Source organism: Panthera uncia, assembly GCF_023721935.1.
Source record: "Panthera uncia isolate 11264 chromosome B2 unlocalized genomic scaffold, Puncia_PCG_1.0 HiC_scaffold_24, whole genome shotgun sequence".
In the NCBI taxonomy this organism is placed as follows: Eukaryota; Metazoa; Chordata; class Mammalia; order Carnivora; family Felidae; genus Panthera; species Panthera uncia.
This window is the reverse complement of record NW_026057580.1, coordinates 98,581,723-98,604,266: the sequence shown is the minus strand read 5'-3', so window position 1 is coordinate 98,604,266 and position 22,544 is coordinate 98,581,723. Positions and strand designations below refer to the sequence as shown.

At 37.3% G+C, this 22,544-nt stretch overlaps 1 protein-coding gene across 4 annotated transcripts in view; it reads right to left on the bottom strand.

Annotated features, from left to right (window-relative positions):
* UTRN (utrophin) overlaps positions 1-22,544 on the bottom strand; it is a 408,075-nt gene that overhangs the window by 204,131 nt on the left and 181,400 nt on the right. For all 4 annotated transcript variants that reach the window (XM_049653027.1, XM_049653026.1, XM_049653028.1 and 1 more), the window contains exons 39-42: positions 21,555-21,746; positions 20,321-20,493; positions 9,133-9,283; positions 7,699-7,874 (exon numbers count right to left, since the gene is read on the bottom strand). In XM_049653027.1, the coding sequence (XP_049508984.1) occupies positions 7,699-7,874; positions 9,133-9,283; positions 20,321-20,493; positions 21,555-21,746 (692 nt within the window). The remainder of the gene's footprint in view (positions 1-7,698; positions 7,875-9,132; positions 9,284-20,320; positions 20,494-21,554; positions 21,747-22,544) is intronic.

Below are 22,544 nucleotides of genomic sequence, written 5' to 3'. Positions count from 1 at the left end.
AATCAATAAACATGATATATCACAATAAAAGAAATGATAAGAACCATAGATCCTGTCAATAGATGCAGAAAAAGCATTTGACAAAGTACAACATCCATTCTTGATAGAAAGCCTCAACAAAGTCCAGAGACAGGGAACACACCCGATATCATAAAGCCATATTTGAAAGACCCATAGCTAGTATCATCCTCAATGGCGAAAAACTGAGAGCCTTTCCCCTACCCTCAGGGACAAGACAAGGATGTCCTCTCTCACCATTACTATTTAACATAGTACTGGAAGTCTCAGCCTCAGCGATTAGACCACGGCATCCAAATCAGCAAGGGGGAAGTCAAGCTTTCACTATTTGCAGACAACATGATATTCTATATAGGAAGCCCAAACGACTCCATCAAAAAATTGCTAGAATTCATACATGATGTATTCAGCAAAGTCACAGGATATAAAATCAACATGCAGAAATCTGTTGCATCCCTATACACCAATAACAAAGCAACAGAAAAAGAAATCAAGGAATTGATTCCATTTACAGTTGCACCAAAAACAGTAAGATATCTAGGAGTAAACCTAACCAAAGAGGTAGAAGATCTGTATTTGGAAACTATAAAACACAAAAGAAACCAAAGAGGACACAAAGAAATGGAAACACATTCCATGCTCATGGATTGGAAGAAAAAAACAGTGCTAAAATGTCTATACCACCCAAAGCAATCTACACATTTAATGCAATTCCTATCAAAATACCACCAGCATTTTCTGCAGAACTACAACAAACAATCCCAAAATTTGTACGGAACCACAAAAGACCCTGAATAGCCAAAGCAATCCTGAAAAAGAAAAGCAAAACTACAGGCATCACGATTCCAGACTTCAAGTTACATCACAAAGCTGTATTCATCAAGACAGTATGGCACCAGCACAAAAACAGACATGTAGATCAGTGGCACAGAACAGAAAACCCAGAAATGGACCCACAACTATATGGTCAGCTAATCTTCAACAAAGTAGAAAAGAATGAAGACAGTCTCGTCAACAAATGGTGTTGGGAAAACTGGAGGGCGAGATGCAGAAGAATGAAACTGGACCACCTTATTATATGATATGCAAAAATAAATTCAAAATGGATGAAAGGTCTAAATGTAAGATAGGAAACTAAAAAATCCTACAGGAGAAAATAGGCAGCAATCTCTTTGATCTCGGCCAGAGAAACTTCTTATCAGACATGTCACCAGAGGCAAGGGAAACAAAAGCAAAAATGAACATTGGGACTTCATCAAGATAAAAAGCTTCTGCACAGAGAAGGAAACAATGAACAAAATTAAAAGGCAGCCTACAGAGTGGGAGAAGATATTTGCTAACAACATATCTGATAAAGGGTTAGTATTAAAAATCTACAAAAAACTTATCAAACTAAACACCCAAAAAGCAAATAATCCAGTTAAGAAATGGGCAGAAGACATGAATAGACACTTTTCCAAAGAAAACATCCAGATGGCTAACAGACACATAAAAAGATGCTCAACATCACTCATCATCAGGGAAATACAAATCAAAACCACAATGAGATACCACACCACCCCTGGAAGAATGGCTAAAATTAACAATACAATAAACAGGTGTTGGCAAAGACGTGGAAAAAGGGGAGTCCTCCTGCACTGTTGGTGGAAATGCAAACTGGTGCACTCTGAAGAACAGTATGGAGGTTCCTCAAAAAACTAAAAACAGATCTACCAATACAATTCAGCATTTGCATATTAGGTATTTACCCAAAGGATACAAAAATACAAATTCAAAGGGTACATGCACCCTGATGTTTATAGCAGCATTATCAACAATAGCAAAGCTGTGGAAAGAGCCCAGATGTCCACCAACTGATGAATGGATAAAGATGATGTCGTGTGTGTGTGTGTGTGTGTGTGTATACATGGATGTACATGTACATGGAAACACATTCATATATATATACATACACATACATACACACACACACACACACACACTGAAATATTATTCAGCCATCAAAAAGAATGAAATCTTGCCATTTGCAACAACACAGATGGAGCTAGAATGTATTACACTAAGCAAAATAAGTCAATTAGAAAAAGACAAATATGATTTCACTCATAGAATTTAATAAAAAAGATAGATGAAAATATCGGGGGGGGCAGGGAGAGGAGCAGAAAAAAAACAAACTGCAAGAGACTTAACAATGGAGAACAAACTGAGGGTTAACAGAGGGAGGTGGGTAGGAGATGGTCTAGATGGGTGATGGGGATTAAAGAGGGCACTTGTCAAGATGAGCACTGGGTGTTGTATATAAGTGATGAATCACCGAATTCTACTCCTGAAACCAATGTTGCACTATATGCTGGCTAGCTAAAACTAAAAAAAAAAAAGAGAGAGAGAGAGAGAGTTGGAATTTATATTTCCAATGTTTCATAATCATGACTAACTCAGTATTTTGAAAATATATCTATGAAGGATATAGTTTCTATGAAGGAAACTAACATCAAGCAATTTCAATAACATATTTGAGTCACAAAATTTTCATCCTCAAACTAGCTAAATATAATCTACCCTTTAAATGTTATCACTAAGAGTAAAAACAAGTTATAGATTTATGTTTAAACAGATAACAATTGCTCATTAAGGAATAACAGCATAAGTTGACAAACTGTACAAATATGTAACTACAAGCACGCAATACAAAAACAAATTAAACTGTGTGCTATTCCTCAATGACTCTGATACCAGTACACACACAAGCTCCTAAAATTGCAAGGTGGCCCCAATTTAAGATAAGTTACAACCTGGAATGAAGTCAAACATGAATTTATGAAAATAAATATTGCTTTAGTTAAAATATAAGATGTTGCAGAAGAGATTCATTATTCTTATCTCTTCCCCAAAATGAGTAAAATATGTATTAGCTTCACCTTGTTAGTTCCAGGAGGAATAATTACCACATTCCACAGAGATCCATTTGAAAATCTTTAGCAGAATTTCTGCTAGCATTGTTAATACCATGCCAGCAAATACATCTTTTGCCTTAAGAAGGCCTGGGAGCTAGATGATTTGCAAGCTAGAAGGACTCTCCATGAAAACTCATTAGCACGGCACACAAAACCCTATGGGACCTCAGCTTCTAATCCCACCCCCGGTCCCCTGAATCCTCCTTGTCCTGTAACTTTACAAATCTCTCACCTGGTCATGCTATTTCATGCCGTTCCCCCTTTGCCTGCTCAACTTCTTTTCCCTAGAAGCCTCTCTCTCGGATAAATTTATGGGGAGTTGTTACAAATGCTTCAAACCTCAGTTCAAGATACTTCTCCTCTGATGCCTAAATTCCATGTCCCAAAAAGACCTCACTGAAAAAGAGAACTATAGGCCAAAAGAGAACTGATGAACTTAGACACAAAAATTCTCAACAAAATACTAGCAAATCAAATCCAACAGTACATTAAAAGAATCACCCACCATGATCAAGTGGGATTTATTCCTGGGCTGCAAGGGTGCTCCAATATTCACAAATCAATCAACATGATACATCACATTAATAAAAGAAAGGATTCTAAGAACTATGTGATCCTGTCAATAGATACAGAAAAAGCATTTGACCAAGCACAACATCCATTCTTGATAAAAAGCCTCAACAAGGTAGGGATAAAGGAAACATATCTCAAAATCATAAAGCCAGATACAAAAAACCCACAGCTAATATCATCCTCAATGGGGAGAAACTGAGAGCCTTTCCCCTACCCTCAGGGACAAGACAAGGATGTCCACTCTCACCATTACTATTAACATAGTACCGGAAATCTTAGCCTCCGCAATCATACAACAAAAGGAAATACAAGGCATCCAAATCAGCAAGGGGGAAGTCAAACTTTCATTATTTGCAGACAATACAATACTCTATATAGAAAACCCAAAAGACTCCACCAAAAAATTGCTAGAACTGACACACGAATTCAGTAAAGTCACAGGATATAAAATCAACATACAGAAATCTGTTGCATTCCTATACACCAATAGTGAAGCAGCAGAAAGGGAAATCAAGGATTCAACACCGTTTGTGGTTGCACCACAAACAAGATACCTAGGAGTAAACCTAACCAAAGAGGTAGAAGATCTGTACTTGGAAAACTATAAAACACTTATGAAAGAAACTAAAGAGGACACAAAGAAGTGGAAACACATTCCATTCTCATGGATCAGAAGAGCAAACATTGTTAAAATATCTATACCACCCAAAGCAATCTACACATTTAATGCAATTCCTATCAAAATACCACCAGCATTTTCTGCAGAACTACAACAAACAATCCCAAAATTTGTATGGAACCACAAAAGACCCCGAAAAGCCAAAGCAATCCTGAAAAAGAAAAGAAAAGCTAGAGGCATCACGATTTCAGACTTCAAGTTACATCACAAAGCTGTAGTCATTAAGACAGTATGGCACCATCACAAAAACAGACATGTAGATCAGTGGCACAGAACAGAAAACCCAGAAATGGACCCACAACAACACAGTCAACTAATCTTCGACAAAGCAGAAAAGAATATCCAATGGAATAAAGGCAGTCTCTTCAACAAATGGTGTTGGGAAAACTGGAGGCCAAGATGCAGAAGAATGAAACTGGACCACTTTCTTACACAATACACAAAAGTAAATTCCAAATGGATGAAAGATCTAAATGTGAGACAGGAAACCACCAAAATACAAGAGGAGAATACAGGAAGCAACCTCTTGGACCCCAGTCAGAAAAATCTTACTAGACACGTCTCCTGAGGCGAGGGAAACAAAAGCAAAAATGAACATTGGGACTTCATCAAGATAAAAAGCTTCTGCACAGTGAAGGAAACAATCAACAAAACTAAAAGGCAGCCTACAGAATGGGAGAAGATATTTGCTAATGACATATCTGATAAAGGGTTAGTATTCAAAATCTATAGAAAATTTATCAAACTAAACAAACAACCCAGTTAAGAAACAGGTATTAGATATAATAGACACTTTTCCAAAGAAGACATCCAGATAGCTAATAGACACATGAAAAGATGCTCAACATCACTCATTACCAGGGAAATATAAATAAAACCATGATGAGATATCAAAATGGCTTAACAACACAATAAACAACAGGTGTTGGCAAGGAGTTGGGGGTGGGGGGCACGGGGAAGGGAGCCCCCTTGCACTCTTAGTGGGAATGCAAACTGGTATAGCCACTCTGGAGAACAGTATGGAGGTTCCTCAAGAAACTAAAAATAGAACTATGCTACAATCCAGCATTTGCACTATTAGTTATTTACCCAAAAGGATACAAAAAACACAGATTCAAAGGGGTACAATGCACCCCAGTGTTTATAGCTGCATTATCAACAGTAGCAAAGCTGTGGAAAGAGCCCAGATGTCCATCAACTGATGAATGGGTAAAGAAGATGTGGTATATAGATACACACACACACACACACACACACACACACACACACAGTGGAATATTACTTAGCCATCAAAAAGAATGAAATCTTTCCATTTGCAAGGACATGGATAGAGCTAGAGAGTATTATGCTAAGCAGAATAAGTCAGAGAAAGACAAATACCATATGATTTCACTCATATGTGGTATTTAAGAAATAAAAAAGATGAACATAGGAGAAAAAAGAAAAAAGAGACAGACAACCTAAAAAACAGAGTCTTAACTATAGGGAGCAAACTGAGGGTCGTGGAAAGGGTTTGGGGGGGCTAAGTGGGTGATGGGCATTAAGGAGTGCACTTGCTGTGATGAGCACTGGGTGTTGCATGTAAGTGATGAATCAATAGATTCTACACCTGAAACTGATATTACACAGTATATTAACTGACCATAATTTAAATAAAAACATGAAAAAAAAATAATTCCATGCCCCATCACTGCTGCCTCTGTGACAACACAGTATCTCCTTAACAACATGTTTTTCAATCATACCATATCACTTGTCCTTTTGAATATTTTCTTCATCCTAATCTCTGAGTTCCTTAGGGGTTCAAAAGATATTGATCAAATCAATCAATCAATTACTGCCAAAATTCAGCAATAACATGCTTAGAGAATAAGTTTTCATTTCACTTACTATTGTAAAAACTAGATATTTTGAGTGTTTACTATGAACAGTTTGCCATATCCTTTTCACAAACACTGTCTCATTTAATCCTCATAACACTCCTCTGAGAAGTTATCACAGCTCTTATTTACAGAGGAGGAAACTTGGCCAGAGAGCTGTGGTCTTCCGGGATTTGTTCACGCACGGTATGTGAAAGCATAAGTTCGTGCTATCACCAACTTTCTGTGAGACCTAGACAAATTACTTAACCTCTCCCCTCTCAGCCTCAATTTCAAAAGCTATACAATGAGCCTAAGAGTCCCCTCAGAAGAGAGTTGAGAAGATAAAATGAAACAATGTATGCCAGGTGCCAAACGTGGTCTCTACCACATGGCAATCTCTCAACCCAAAGGCAAAAACCATTATTTGCCTCTGACCGAAACACACAAAACAATACATGATGTTATTTTATAAAAAGCAGCCATGGGCCAAATAGTCATAGCTCCATATTTTATGTTCTATTTTACACTATAAAACTGGACTTGATAAAATATTAGATTGGTCCATAACAAAACAATAGCTTCTCACTAATATATCACCTACAAAATTAAAATTAGAAAAAAAAAAAATTGGGGGCTTTTCAATTCAAAACTACCATCAACCTAAAAAGAAGATCATCAATGGGGTGAAATGTATTAAGCAAAGTAGAAATCATCCATTAAATCTTGAGCGTCTCAAAAATAACTTCAAATAATTTTAAAGCAATATATAAAATAATTTGTAATGTTGAGTATTATATTCACTGGTAATCAAGCATTTTTGCAATCCGAAGACACACTAATAAAATCTGGGACATTGTAACATAATCTGACACAAATCAGACAGTAATTCATTGTATTTATTATATTATGCAAATGAGGAACTATACTATTTACAAAGCACCAGCATATGTGGATGTAACACACCCTTAGACATTAAGAACAACCAAGTAAGAGGGATTTCAGAGGAAGACCCCAAGGCCCCGTCAGGAAGTGAGTGAGTGAAATGTCTGACCCTGAACCCAGATCTTCAGTCTGCAAGTCCAAGGTATTCCTGACCTAGTTCAAGTTCCTTCCACACAGTTGCCATATCATAATAAAATGTCAGAAATGAGAGGAATAAAGATATTTTTCATACATATCACATCTGAGTAGAAATGTGAGACTTTACAGGTAGCCTAAAAATACAGTAAGAGACAACATTCTAAAAATATAGAACATCACTGGGGTGCCTGGGTGGCTCAGTTGGCTGACCATCTGGCTCTTGATTTCGGCTCAGGTCATAATCCCAGCATTGTGGGATCAAACCCACATCGGGTTCCTCAACACTGAGCATGGAGCCTGCTTAGGATTCTCTCTCTTTCTCTCCCCCTGTCTCTCTCTGTCACTCATGCTCTCTCTCTCTCTCTTAAATAAAAATATATATAGAACATCACAGCAGAGGTCTTAAATGTCACTACAACTCATATCGTGATATCAGATAATAGAGGAATTTTGAACTCATCTAACTGTATCTTAAAAGGCTCTGCCAAAATATCTTAACCCCTGTGCCCTTGAGTTATCACCGCTACATCACCTTGGCCGCCGGTCCTTCACTTCCGCAAAGATCACACTCCAGCGCTGGTTTAAACCTGCCAGCTTGTCTTTCAAGAAGCTTCCATCTGTGGGGGAGAGTTTCTGTACAATCCCATCCCCAGTTCTGTTTAGGGCTGCAAAACTGGGCTGGTGGCTGCTGATTCCCTCTTCGAGTTCCTGTAACAGAGTATAACTCAAGATTAACTCCACAACTGAACTATGCAGTGAATCCACAAAGGTACTATGGCATCAGTTTAAGTGTTAAGAAAAACAAAGTCCTGGAAGAATATTTTATGTTCATGAAAAAGGCATTTTAAAACACTTTACTTACATCTGAATGAACACGCGAAATGAAATCGATTTTGAAATCTAACCCATTCTCATGAGTGCCATCAAGCAAAATACACTGAAAGAGGATAGCCTAATAACATAAAATAAGCAACAGCTGTTTACACTGAAAGCACAAGCATCAGAAATCTGTTGCATTTCTATACACCAATAATGAATTATGTTTGAGTAAAGTAGATGGTTTGTCTTCCTTCAAATATGTGCTTGAAAGCATTTCTAAATACAATGTGTGTGTGTGTGTGTGTGTGTGTGTGTGTGTGTGTGTGTATACCTCCACATACCCTTATGTCCTACCATATGTAAGTAAATGTCAATGTGTATTTCATTGACACACTGCTTCACGAGTCGGTAAATTTTTAAGCAATTAAAAAAGGATATTTTAAAGTCAAATGTGAGCACTTATCTATAACCCATAAAATAAGAAAAATGCATTAACATGTTTATGAAAGAAAAAGCACTTTCTAACTTCTCATGAGCCTTCTACATAAAGTATATTTTAAAGATTTAATAAAAGAATATATTTTAACAATGGTAAACTGAAATTCTGCTTGCTTTTGACTATTATTTTTAAAGACCCGTTATCAACAGAACTGATTTAACTATTGTGTTATATTTCCCAAGACTGCATTCGACTCATATGAGCAGCAGCCCTGACACAGCTCAAGAATAATTTACTTGTACAAAAATTATCAATGATACAAAGAAAAACAAGATGTCTAGTGTTTAAGCACATAAAACAGAGGTGAGGTATGCAGATATCTTTCTGTCCTTGATAAAGCCTTACGTACAAAATTAGCAAATGTTTTGAATATAAAATTTTAAAAATAAAATTGTGTTTTACATTAACCACTAAAGAGCATCTTTTATTTAAATTTTTAAAGTCCTAATTAAAGACTGTAAATACCAATTTTTCTTAGACCTTTGAAAGTGGAAAGTAGAACTGGGACAAAAATTACAGGTTGACTATGTACTCCTGAAAAGTTAACATGATTTGCCCTTACTTTCCAAATCAGTCTTAAGTGTCCCATACTGAAAAAAATATGCCACCTTCTGAGCAGACCTGTATCCTCGGATGGAAAGCACTCACCTGCTGGTGCATCCTGGCTTTCTCCACGTCCAGGCCACCATCGGGAGCAAAGGTTTCAGCCAGTAACTCTTCAGCCTCTGTTAGCCACTGTGTGAGGTCATTAAGGTCACAGTGGAACTGTCGCCATTCTTCCATAGCCCTATCAAAATAACTAGAGGACAAGAAACAAAATAGGTTTTCAAACTTTCCAGGACTGTCTAGAAATAATTTTTCTTTTTTTTTTTTATTTTTTTTTATTTAATGTTTTTATTTATTTTTGCGACAGAGACAGAGCATGAGCAGGGGAGGGGCAGAGAGAGAGGGAGACACAGAATCAGAAGCAGGCTCCAGGCTCTGAGCTGTCAGCACAGAGCCCGATGTGGGGCTCGAACCCATGAACCATGAGATCATGACCTGAGCCAAAGTCGGTCGCTTAACCGACTGAGCCACCCAGGTGCCCCTAGAAATAATTTTTCTAAAGAGGCAATTGAAATCTCATTTAAATTGAAAGCCTCACAACAAGTGAATTCACAGCTCACCGCTCCCATAAGATCAGTTTTCACAAAGGACTACAGTTAAAGATTTCTCTTAGAGAAACATGCACCATACCAAGGGCAATCCTGCCCCTCTCTCTCTTAACATGTATGCACACATGCACACACACTAGGCAGCTTTTCAACTGAAAAGACAGACTGCTCCAGCTTGGAAAATCAAGGTTGATTAGCTGTAGCCATGCTAACCTACCCAACATTAAACACTTAACATGTTAAATACCATGAAATGTAAAATATGACCAATCACTCTACTCTCTTAGGAAAAAATATGATGTTTTACTCCCAGAACACTCAGCTCCTAGCTAGAACAAAACCCAAAAGGCCAAAACACTTCAAAATTTCCTTGCACTCCATTACCACTGTGTTATAGACTGCTTGTGTCCCCCCAAATTCATATGCTGAAGTTCTAGTTCCACAACGTGACTATATTTGGAGAAAGAGGGCCCTTAAGGAGGTAATTAAGGTTAAATGAGGTCGTAAGAGCGGAGCTCTAATCCCGTTAAGACTGGTGTCCTAATAGGAAGAGAAATAAGCACCAGAGATTGATCTTTCTCTCCTCTCTCTCTCTCTCTCCCTCACTCTTTCTCTCTCTCATTTTGCAACAACACAAAGGAAAGGCCATGGAAGGACACAGTGAGAAGCTGACCATCCATCCGCAAGCCAGGATGAGAGGCCTCATGCTGGCACCTTGACCTTACACTTTCTGTCTCCAGAACTGAGAGAAATGTGTTTGTTGTTTAAGGCACCCCGTCTGTGGTATCTTATGATGGCAGCCCTAGCCAACTAATACACTCTGGGCAATGACTACTCTGGAGCATCCCCTTCATTTGAACAGAATGGAAGTGTCTACAAAGCCCAGGTTAGTCAATGAGACACAGGGCTATCGAAATTCCTATTTAAACCTAACTTCTGGGGCACCTGGGTGGCTCAGTTGGTTGAGCGTCCAACTCCTGATTTTGGCTCAGGTCACGATCTCAGGATCGAGTCCCCAGTTAGGCTCTGCACTGAGCATGGAATCTGCTTGAGATTCTCCCTCTCTATCTCTCTCTCTCTCTCCCTCTCTCTCTCTCTGTCTCTTTCTTTCTCACCTCCCTGCCTCTCCCCCTCTGCTCACCCTCTAAAATAATAAATAAGCAAATAGCTGCTTTAAAAGCAAGATAAAGTCACACTCCACTGCTTGTCATATTTGGAACATATAAAATAAGTACAAAAAGGAAAGCTTTGTTGGATTAGGATCCTAAATTTCCTTGTGCCTTTTTTTTAGAGTAGTAGTGCTAGGAGAGATTTAGATGATATCCCTAAGATTTTAACAATATTAATAAAATTTTTACTTCATGTAATAAAAAACTAATATTATTTTCAAAAAATAATAAAATGGTCCCTGGCATCACTAACTCCTAAATAAAGTTTATATTTTCTTTTTCCACGAAAATCATTTTGAAAACTCAGTTAATATCTGTTGAGTGCCCACAGGGAAGGAACATTCTATTAGGCACTACAAAAATAAGAACACTTCAAACAAACACTGTGAGAAGATACAGAGACAATCTTCGCTACTTTTCACAAAACTATACAAAAACTAAATAACCAACATAGAATTCCAACTTTTCAGATGCTGCAATAACGAACAGAAAACATTGCTAAAAAGTCTTCCTCAAAGATCTGAACACCTGGAGTATATAAACATTACATTTGGTAAAGATCATTATCACTGCAAAAAGAACATAAATTCAAAATAAATCTAAGCAACATAGCTATGGATTAAATAAGAAAAAGTCAAAAGAAAGGGAGATGCATGCTCGGGAAGGTCTTGCAAAGCCATCACCTTCGCTCTAACCCAGCCAGCTCAGATGGAAGACAGCACAGTATTGTGAAAGGCTGTGAACTTCCAGAGAATCAGACTCGAAGTTCCAGCCTTATTGCATGCTTGGTTTAGATCTGAACTATAAACATATGAGTTTGCTAATCTCTAATATTTCAATGGCCTTGCCAACTTCCCCCAAAAGTCATCTCACCACCAATGTACCCTGTCTCTGCTAATGGTACCACCACCTACCGCAGGTCCTCAAGCCAAAGACTTGAGGCTCATTTTTTACTCCTCCCTCCTCCTACGCCAACATCCCACCGATCGCCACATTTTACTGACTCAACTATTTAATTCTCAAATTTTCCCTTAGTTTCCACTTCCATAGCTACTATCCTAATCAAGTTATCATCCTGTGACCAGCATAGACTGGTCTTCTAGCGCTCAGTCTTGTCCTCTACCAATGCATTCTGCAATCAGCAAACTGTCATTCCCTTGTTAAAATACTGCAATGGCTCCCTATTGTTCTCACAGTAAAATACAAACTACAGCTGACCCTTGAACAACACGGCTGAACTACACAGGTCCACATACACATGGACTTTTCCTATAAATACTGAAATGTGTTTTCTCTTCCCTATAATTTTAATAACATTTTCTTTTTCCTAGTTTACTTTATTATACAAATACAGTATATAATACATTAAACATACAAAACACATGCTAATAGACCATGTTATCAGTAAGGCTTTCGTCAACAGTAAGCATGTTATCATTAAGGCTCTGCCCAACAGTAAGGATCAGTAGTTAAGTTTTGGGGGAGTCAAAAGTTATATACAGATTTTCAGCTACATGAAGGGGGAGGGGGGGTCAGTGCTCCTACCTCCATATTGCTCAAGGGTCAACTGTACTTAACATGATACCCAAGGTCCTTCTAATATAGTCCCTTTTGGACTTTTTGGTTTCATCTCTCTCAGTTCTAACTCTGCTGGACTATTTCCACATCCTTAACAGCACAGCACTCTCTCTTTTTATCTATGACAGTTGCAATGTTGTGTTCCCTCTATTCCTTCACCTAGGTAACTTCACAATCTCCAGGAAGACTTCCCAGATCCTTCAGGGTGCCTAGCAAGGCCTCTTGTATTGTCCCCATCACAGCACTATGCACTACTTAACAAGTGCTTGTCTATAGTTTTCTACTATATACATTTGGACCCCAGGAAAGAGACTATATATATTTAGTACATCTGCCTTATAATCTTTTATAACTACTTACACATAGCTGCATGTGCCTTGAATTAGTCAACACTCAATAAATATTGGTCAAACAGATGGTGCATGGATAGATGGATAGACAAGCACATAGAGGTAGGTGGCTGGGTGAAGTCATAAAATTGAATTTCAAAAACTTTTTAGACAATAGAAAAAGAATGATAAAATTAAGAACGAAAACTGTTCCTTGTATAAGATGGAATTCTGAGTAAGATTTAGAAACTAGGAAGGAAAAGAAAACAAAGTAAATTTTAATCTAGTTTGTGTGAAATGAATGAAGGAACCTTTTTTGAGCAATATAGACAGGGTATAAAAAATTAGGCCATCTAGATAACACTGTTAAAAACCTAAATTCAAGACGAAAGGTCTGAACTTTGTCCTTATACCAGTGAAAGCCACCAAAGGAAATACAGAGGATGAGTACCTGAGAAGACATTCTTAAGAGAGAAGATAGCTTAAGGACCCAAAGATCCAAGATAAGAAGGAAGAAATAACTGGTTGACATAAAGGGAAGAAATTCTTCCAGGAAAAGGGAGCTCCATTATTTGTCTACGATGGTTGTAAAATTACTTATTTGGAAAAATATGAAACTAATACCATGCACCAGTGTAGAGTAGGCATAAGGGAGTTCTCAAAGTAAGATGATATATTTTCATGGTTTTTCTCTCACTTTTACTATAGGCCAACAAAATTTGAAAAGTTTGTGGAGTTTTTCCCATAGATTAGTTTTATCTCTATTTTTGTTTAAGCTATTTAAATTTAGTTAACATATAGTATAATAAATCAGAGAAAGACAAATAACATATGATTCCACTCATACATGGAATTAAAGAAACAAAACAGATAAACATAGGGGAAAGAAAAAAAGAGAGACAGAGGCAAACCATAAAATAGACTCATAACTACAGAGAACAAACTACTGAGGGTTGCGGGGGGGTCGGGGGGAGTTGGGCAGGGGGATGGGCTAAATAGGTGATTGGTATTGATGAGGGCACTTGTTGTGACGAGCACCAGTTGTTTATGTAAGTGATGAATCAATTCTACTCCTGAAAAAGTTGGAAAGTTTTATAGACCAAATGGCACAGGGAGCTGGTATAGATTAATGGACTTGGTGGTCACCCTCATGTGATTATAACTGATAACTGAAACCATGAAAGTACAGGATGTTTGCCATTGTCTTGATAGTTTACAAAAAAAAAATAGAATAGAAAGAAATTCTCACTTAGTGCTTGTGAAAGGTGGATAAATGTCGATAGAGAAAAATAAACATTTAGGATAGATGACCAAAGTTGAAAGAGAAAAACAAAAATTAAGAATAAGAGGGGCACCTGGGTGGCTCAGTCGGCTGAGCATCCGACTGTGGCTCAGGTCATGATCTCACGGTTCATGAGTTCAAGCCTTGCGTCAGGTTTGCTGTTGTCAACACAGAGCCCACTTCAGATCTTATGTCCCCCCTCTCTCTGCCACTCCCCCATGCGCACACACACTCTTTCCCTCAAAATTAAATAAGCATTTAAAAATACTAAGAATAAGAACATAATGCATCCAAGTGCTGGGATGAATAATAGAGGTAACCTTTTAGCAAATATAATCAAGTTAACAAAGAAAACAAAATAATAAAAGTTGTGATAGATTACACTCTTCTAGAATAAAAAATATAGTTTGGTGCCTAAACTTTTGAAACTTCCCAATGAATAAACTATTTTCTAAAAGGTAACATTTTTATAATCAAGAAAATGGCAGAACTTCTGCCATCAGCATTACTAATCAACAATGTGCTTGAAGTTCTACCATATTAGCCAAATGCATATATGCAAACAGGAAACTTTTTTTTAAAAAGAAGAAAAAATGATCATTATATACAATTGATGTGTCAATATACTACAAAGGTCAAGACAATCAAGTTCATACTCACACACATATGCACACAGAGTGCAGAAGAAAGCTACCGCACACAAATTCGAAAAAAACAAGAAAAGCATCAGCCTGGATAATGGGAAGCAACCAAGTTGAACAGCAAAAAGAAAAAAATAATAATAATACATTTGATCTTAGCCAAAAGGCTGAGAAGTGATAATAATAATAATAATAATAACAATAATAATGAAACCAGTTTAGGGGAACTCTGAAATATCATCAAGTGTAATACATTCACTTGATGAATGGGATCCCAAAATTAGAAGACAGCAAGAAGGGGACAGAAAATTATGTGAAGAAATAATAGCTGAAAGCATCCCTAACAATGGAAAGGAAACAGACATCCAGGTCCAGGAAATCACAGAGAGTCCCAAACAAGATATACCCACAAAAACAAATGATAAAGAGAGACTCTTAAAAGCTGTAAGAAAAAGCAAACAGTTACATACAAGGGAAATCCATATAGCTATCAACTGATTTTTCCACAGAAACTTTGCTAGCCAGAAGCCAGTGGCATGATATATTCTAAATGCTAAAGGGAGAAAATCTACAATCAAGAATACTCTACCCAGCACAGTTATTATTCAGAATTGAAAGAGAGATAGAGTTTCTCAAACAAAGTTAAAGGAGTTCCTCATCATTCTCCAGTTGGAAAAAAATGGCCACAACCAGAAAAGTAAGAAAATTATGGGGGGGAAAAAGTCACTAGTACAAACAAACATATAGTAAAGACCTAAATGTGAGACCTGAATCCATAAAACTCCCAGAAGTAACATAGGCAGTAACCTCCTAGACACTGGCCTTAGCAACATATTTATTGATATGTCTCCTCAGGCAAGACAAAAAATAAAAAAGCTAAAATATCCTACTGGGACTATACCAAAATAAAAGGTTTTTGCATAGCAAAGAAAACCATCAACAAAACAAAAAAAACAACCCAGTGAATGGGCAAAAATATTTGTAAATGATACATCCAATAAGGGGTTATTATCTAAAATATGTAAAGAACTTATACAACTCAACCCAAAACAACAAATAATCCAATTAAAATGGAGAAGACCTGGGGTACTTGGATAGCTGAGTCAGTTAAGTGTCCAACTTCAGCTCAGGTCATGATCCTCACGGTCCATGGGGGTTCGAGCCCCACATTGGGCTCTGTGCTGACAGCTCAGAGTTTGGAGCCTGCTTTGGATTCTGTATCTGTCTCTCTGCCCTTCCCCCACTCAAGTTCTGTCTCTGTCTGTCTCTCTCAAAAAATAAATAAACATTTTAAAAAACGTTTTTTTAAATGGAGAGGACATGCATAGACATTGTTCCAAAGAAGACATACAGAGGGCCAACAGATACATGAAATATTGTTCTAAATCACTAGCAGGAAAATGCAAATCAAAACCACATGAGATATCATCTCATACCTGTCAGAATGCCTAATACCAAAAAGACAAGATATAACAAGTGTTGGAAAGAATGCGGACAGGAGGAAACCCTCATACACTATTGGTGAGAATGTAAATTGGTGCAGCTATGGAGTATGGAGGTTCCTCAAAAGTTAAAAACATAAATACTATAGGATCCAGGAATTCCACTACTGGATATTTACCCGAAAGAAATGAAAACACTAATTTGAAAAGACATATGCATGCCTATGTTTGTTGCAGCATGATTTATAATAGCCAAGATATGGTAGCAACATAGATGACCATCAAGAGATGACTAAAGAAGATGTGGTGTATGTACAATAGAATATTACTCAGCCTTAAAAAGAAAATGAGATCTTGCCACCTGCAACAACACAAAGGGACCCAGAGGGTATTATGTTAAGTGAAACAGGTCAGGCAGAGAAAGAAAACACCACATGATTTGACATATATGTGGAATCTGAAAAACAAAACAACAGAAACAGATTCATAAATACAGAGAACAAACTAGTGGCTATTGGGGAGTGGAGGGGGTAGGAGAAGTGATGGGCAAAATAGGTGAAGGGAATTAAAAAGAATAAACTTCCTGGGGCGCCTGGGTGGCGCAGTCGGTTAAGCGTCCGACTTCAGCCAGGTCACGATCTCGCGGTCTGTGAGTTCGAGCCCCGCGTCAGGCTCTGGGCTGATGGCTCGGAGCCTGGAGCCTGTTTCCGATTCTGTGTCTCCCTCTCTCTCTGCCCCTCCACTCCCCAATAGCCACTAGTTTGTTCTCTGTATAAAAAAAAAAAAAAATGTTGTATAAAATTTCAGATTCAAAAAAAAAAAAAAAAAAAAGAATAAACTTCCAGTTATAAAATAAGTAAGCCATGGATATGAAAAGTACAGCATAGGGAACATAGTCAATAATACTGTAATAATGTTCCATGGTGCCAGACGGTGACTATACCTATTGTGGTGAGCATTAAATAAGGTACAGAATTGTCAAATCACTATGTTATACACCTGAAACTGATACATTATTATAGGTCAACCAGATTTCAATAATTAAAAGAAAAACAAGAAAGTAAAACACTAAACTGCTTAATAATAGTCCTGGGGAGAAAGGTATCAACAAACCTTCAAAACTTTACTGAGGAGATAGAGAAGAGCCCAAATCCTGAGAGAAAAAAAACTACATTTCAAATTGATCTTTTTTTTTTCAAAAATTGATTGAAATTACTAAAATTTTACCAGACAAAAAATATAGAAAAAAGAAAGATGAATTTAAAGTTAAGAAAAATTAGAGATGGGGCGCTGGGGTGGTTCAGTCGGTTGAGCGTCCAACTTCAGCTCAGGTCATGATCTCACAGTCTGTGAGTTCGAGCCCCGCGTCAGGCTCTGTGCTGACAGCTCAGAGGTTGGAGCCTGCTTCGGATTCTGTGTCTCCCCCTCTCTCTACCCCTCCCCTGCTCATGCTCTGTCTCTCACTGTGTCAAAAATAAATAAAAACACTAAAAAAAATTTTTTTTTAATTAGAGAAAATACATTTTCTGGATATACTCAATGAAAAAAATTTTCTGGACATACTGGATGAAAAAATTTTCTGGATATACTGGAAATTATTTTTCTGGATGTACTAGATGAAAATATTTTATAATGCTTTATTTTTTAATTTTTTTTAATGTTTGTTTATTTTTGACAGAGAGAGAGAGAGAGAGAGAGAGAGAGTGAGGGGCAGGGAGGGGCAAAGAGAGAGGGAGACACAGAATCCAAAGCAGGCTCCAGGCTCTGAACTGTCAGCACAGAGCCCAACGCAGGACTCAAACTCACGAACCATGAGATCATGACCTGAGCCAAAATTGAACGCTTAACTGACTGAGCCACCCAGGCGCCCCTATAATGCTTTAAAAATGAAAGTATTATGGTATCAGCCTAAAAACTGACAGTGCAACAAAGCAAAATTAGAAAAATTAAATAAGGGGCATCTGGGTGGCTCAGTCAGTTAGGCGTCCAACTCTTGATTCTGACTCAGGTCATGATCTTACTGTTCATGGGTTTGAGGACCACATCAAGCTCCACCCCAGCAGAGCAGAGTCTACTTGGGATTCTCTCTCTCCCCTGCTCTCTCTGTCCCTCCTCTGCTCTCTCACTCTCCTTCTCTCTCTCTCTCAAAAATAAATAAATAAACTTTTAATAAAAAGAAAAATTAAACAAAAATGAGCTGTGGGAATGCATTTAAAATTTATGATAAAGGAAGTACCACCAATAATAAGGAAGAGCTAAAATATTCTACAAAAAGTGTTGAAAAAAAAGTTTGTTTAAAAAAATAAAGCAAAATAAAGTAGATTAGTGTTTTTTAAACCAAACTGCACAAGAAAAACAAGGTGAGGAGTGTTTAAAAGCTAGAGATGCATGGGTTCTACTCTTGCTACTGAAGAGACAGGGGACAGAACCACAAATCTGGAGGCTTAACCCAAAATACATACCATAATAAAATTCAGATGGGTTATTCAATGTAAATTTTATCAAATAAAATTGTTTTTAAAATATACATTAATATTTAACTAATCTTACAATTGAAAGGTAACTTATATGCATATAAATATAATGAAATCACAAAGGAAAAGATTTATAAGATATGATTATATAAAATTAGAATTTCCATGTGTCAAAAAACACCATTAAGAAAATTAAAGGGCCCAGATAAAGCTGTGAATAGTGAAGCAATGAAAAAGTATCAATGATTAATATCCTTAACGTGGATAAAAGCTTTTGCAAGTTAATAAGTAAACAGTAATATCATGATAGAAAAACTAGCAAAGAACATGACCTAACAATTGACAGAAGAAATAATACTGGGGCCAGTAAATATATCTAAGAATATTGAAATCTCATTGATAACCAAAGAAATGAAGATAGGAAAATAAAATCAAGATGTAATCTATCACTACACAATTATCAAAAGTCTAAAGAACAAGGTGGTTCAGTCAGTTAAGCGTCCGATTTTTTATTTCAGTTCAGGTCATAATCTCAGTTTGTGAGTTTGAGCCCACATCAGGTTGCATTGGCAGCAAGGAGCCTGCTTGGGATTCTCTGTCTCCTGTCTCCCTCTCTCTCTCTCTCTGCCTCTACACCCCCCACACATACTCATGCTCATGCTCATGCTCTCTCTCTCGCTCTCTCTCTCTCTCTCTCTCTGTCTCAAAAAAAAAAAACTTGAAAAGTCTAAAAAAAACAAAAACGACAGCCTGTCAATATTGACAAGGTTCAGTCAGAACCCTTTTACACATACTGTTGACAGGCATATGGCATGGGACAACCAATTTCCTGATGCAATCTAGAGCCTTAAAAAGTTATTGTGTTTTAACAAATTAATCTTCATCTAATAAATCGAATTAGGTAGAAGTATGCATAAAGATGCATGTAAAAGAATATTCTCTAAATGTACAGAGATATTTTAAAAATCCATACAAAGGACTACACCCAAAGCCCGTCAGAAGTGATCTTTTCAAGGACTGTATATTTGCTTGAAATACACCAGCTAAAACAAAGATGAAGAACATAATGCTTAGTTTTTGTGTGAATGTCTTTTCAGTTTTCCAGTACATTTTTCTGGTTAACTTTCCTCTTATGCAGTACTTTACATTGTTCTGTTTCACACTTTATTTGCCTATCTACCACATACGCAGCTACTAATGGTGTCAGTTTTGGGACACCCAGGTGGCTCAGTCAGTTGAGCGTCTGGCTTTGGTTCAGGTCACGACCTCATGGTTCATGGGTTCGAGCCCCGCACTGAACTCTGCCGACAACTCAGAGCCTGGAGCCTGCTTTGCATTCTGTGCCTCCCTCTCTCTTTGTCCCTCCCCCATTTGTTCTCGCTCTTTCCCTGTCTCTCAAAAGTAAATAAATAAACTTTAAAAAAATCTTAAAAAAAAAAAAAAAAAAAAAAAAGACCTGGGTGGCTAAATCGGTTAAGCGTCCGACTTCACCTCAGGTCATGATCTCACAGCTTATGACTTCGAGCCCCGCATCAGTCTCTGTGCTGATGGCTCATGAGCAGCCAACTTTGGCTGAGGTCATGATCTCACGGTTCGTGGGTTCGAGCCCTGCGTCAGGCTCTGTGCTGCCAGCTCAGAGCCTGGAGCCTGCTTTGGATTCTGTCTCCCTCTCTCTCTGCCCCTCCCCTGCTTGTACTCTGTCTCTCTCTAAGATAAATAAACATTAAAAAAATTTTTTTAGAAAGTATCAACTTAATTTATACATACCCTTTACGATCATTGTACATTCTATTAATTCTGTCCCATTTTGCATTCAACTGAGTAAGTGTATCCCGGATCTGAATGGCTTCAGGTCCAGAGGCTTCAAGAATAACATCTGGTTGTTTTTCATGAATGATGGCAATCTGTTCTCCGAGTTTGTCCAGTTGATCTTTGATATTCTACAAATGCATTGTCACACATTAATAAAATCCAGCAAACAGAAGAACAGAATCACAAAAGACCAAAAATTTATCTTGTGTAACACTTATTTAAAGTATGATGAGACATGATAATTGTTGCTCATCAAAGCTGACAACTTTTTAAAAAATAATACCCTGTATTGAACAAAGTGTGAGAAATGCTACATAATATCCTAATGGCAGAAAAGAAATCCTCACAGTTGTTCAAAGCAGCATTTGTACAGGACATATAAAAAGCTTCAATGGTATTCTATAAAGGTAACAAAGTGTTTGAAGCTGGAATTATTTATATTTTTAAATATCTTTAAGTGACTAAAATGAGCTATCAAACATATCAAATCTAATAGCAATTTTATTGCAAAATTATACATAAGTGCTGTCAAATTATATGAAAAAGCCCTGGTGGCATTTACTAGTCTTGTGAACAATTAAAAACTTCCAGATCCCTAATTAACTTATAATCGACATACCTCACACCCGAACAACTGGCCAATCTTAAATCGTTATAGATGACAACATAAATGCTGATATTTTGCATCAACTGACAATCAAGTTTATAAGAAAGAGAATATGATTTGTGCATGTGTTTGATTAAAAAAAAGTTTCTGGGGCGCCTGGGTGACTCAGTCGGTTAAGCATTCGACTCTATTTCGGCTCGGAGCATGATCTCACAGTTTGTGAGCCCACACCAGGCTCCGTGCTGATGGCACAGAGCCTGCTTGGACTCTCTCTGTCTGCCTCTCTCTCTGCCCCTCACTCACTCATGCTCTCTCTCTCTCTCTCTCTATCAAAATAAATAAATAAAAACTTTAAAAAAATGTTTCTGATGTTGCAAAGAATAACTATGCATACATACTTTTGAAAAATTAAAATTTTGATAATATTTCATTGGTGAAATGGGAAAGACTGATTATTCATACACATTATTAATTCCTTGGCACAAATTTTAAAAATTATAGACCATCTACAAAGGCACAAGGACAGATTCCTTGCTTTCTTTCTAAGTTCATTGTGGCTAAATGAGGTACCTGGAGCTTTACCTTCAAAGAGTCTTCCTGAAAAGAGAAGTCTTCATAGACCACAGTGTTTAGCTCCGGAGCATTAAGTAATAATTCAGTATCATCCATGGAAAGTAAAACTTTGTTAATTTCAACCAGATAATCTGTGGGAGGAGGGGGCGATCGAATTCTAGGAGCAAGCTGACCTGTTTTCCTCTGTTGATTAGGGACTGCCTATAAAAACAATAATAATAAGGCACATCTCTTAAAATATACCCACAATAAACAGCAGCAAACAGAAAAAAAACCACAAGACTAATTTCTGCAGCAATTCAATATCATGAACCCAAATTAAAAATTTTGAGTTTTAATTTTTTATATTTTTGCCCTGTATTGCTGTAGAAACCCTTAGCAATCTCTATACTGATTTTCTTCCAAACCTGCTATTAAACAGCATAAATAGGTTAAAGCTTGAAAGGTTTTTCTTTAAGACTTGGGCCACCTGAACTCAGATTAAACACTTCTGGACCTCACCGTTGAAAATATGAGTAAGTTTAACATGTGTTCATAATGTAAGAAATGCAGTGGTGGTTTTGATAAAATAATAACCCAGGTAACTCAGGGTAACATCTTAACCTTTGAGAACAATACTACAGAACATAACTCTCCTAGATAAGACAACAGGTCCTAACATAAATTCAGACCGATCCTAAGCTGGGTGAACTTATTTGGGTGGACCACTTATTAATACATCCTTTAATCAGAGCTTTCTCAACAAAAACAGTGCTCTCTGGGATGGGCTACCAGTCTTTCAGGAGTTCAAGTCCTTTACTCCAAATGGCTACAATTTATTAAACGCCCATCTACTACTTGCAAATGGCAAAGTACATCTGCTCATGAATTAAGGTGGCTTTCCTGATGCTTTCACTATCTTCCTATATTGAACTTCTAAAAAACGATATTCCTTTGCAAATTCAAAGATGGCAGAGGAAATGATCATAAACACATATTCACTGAGTGATCCTGAAAATG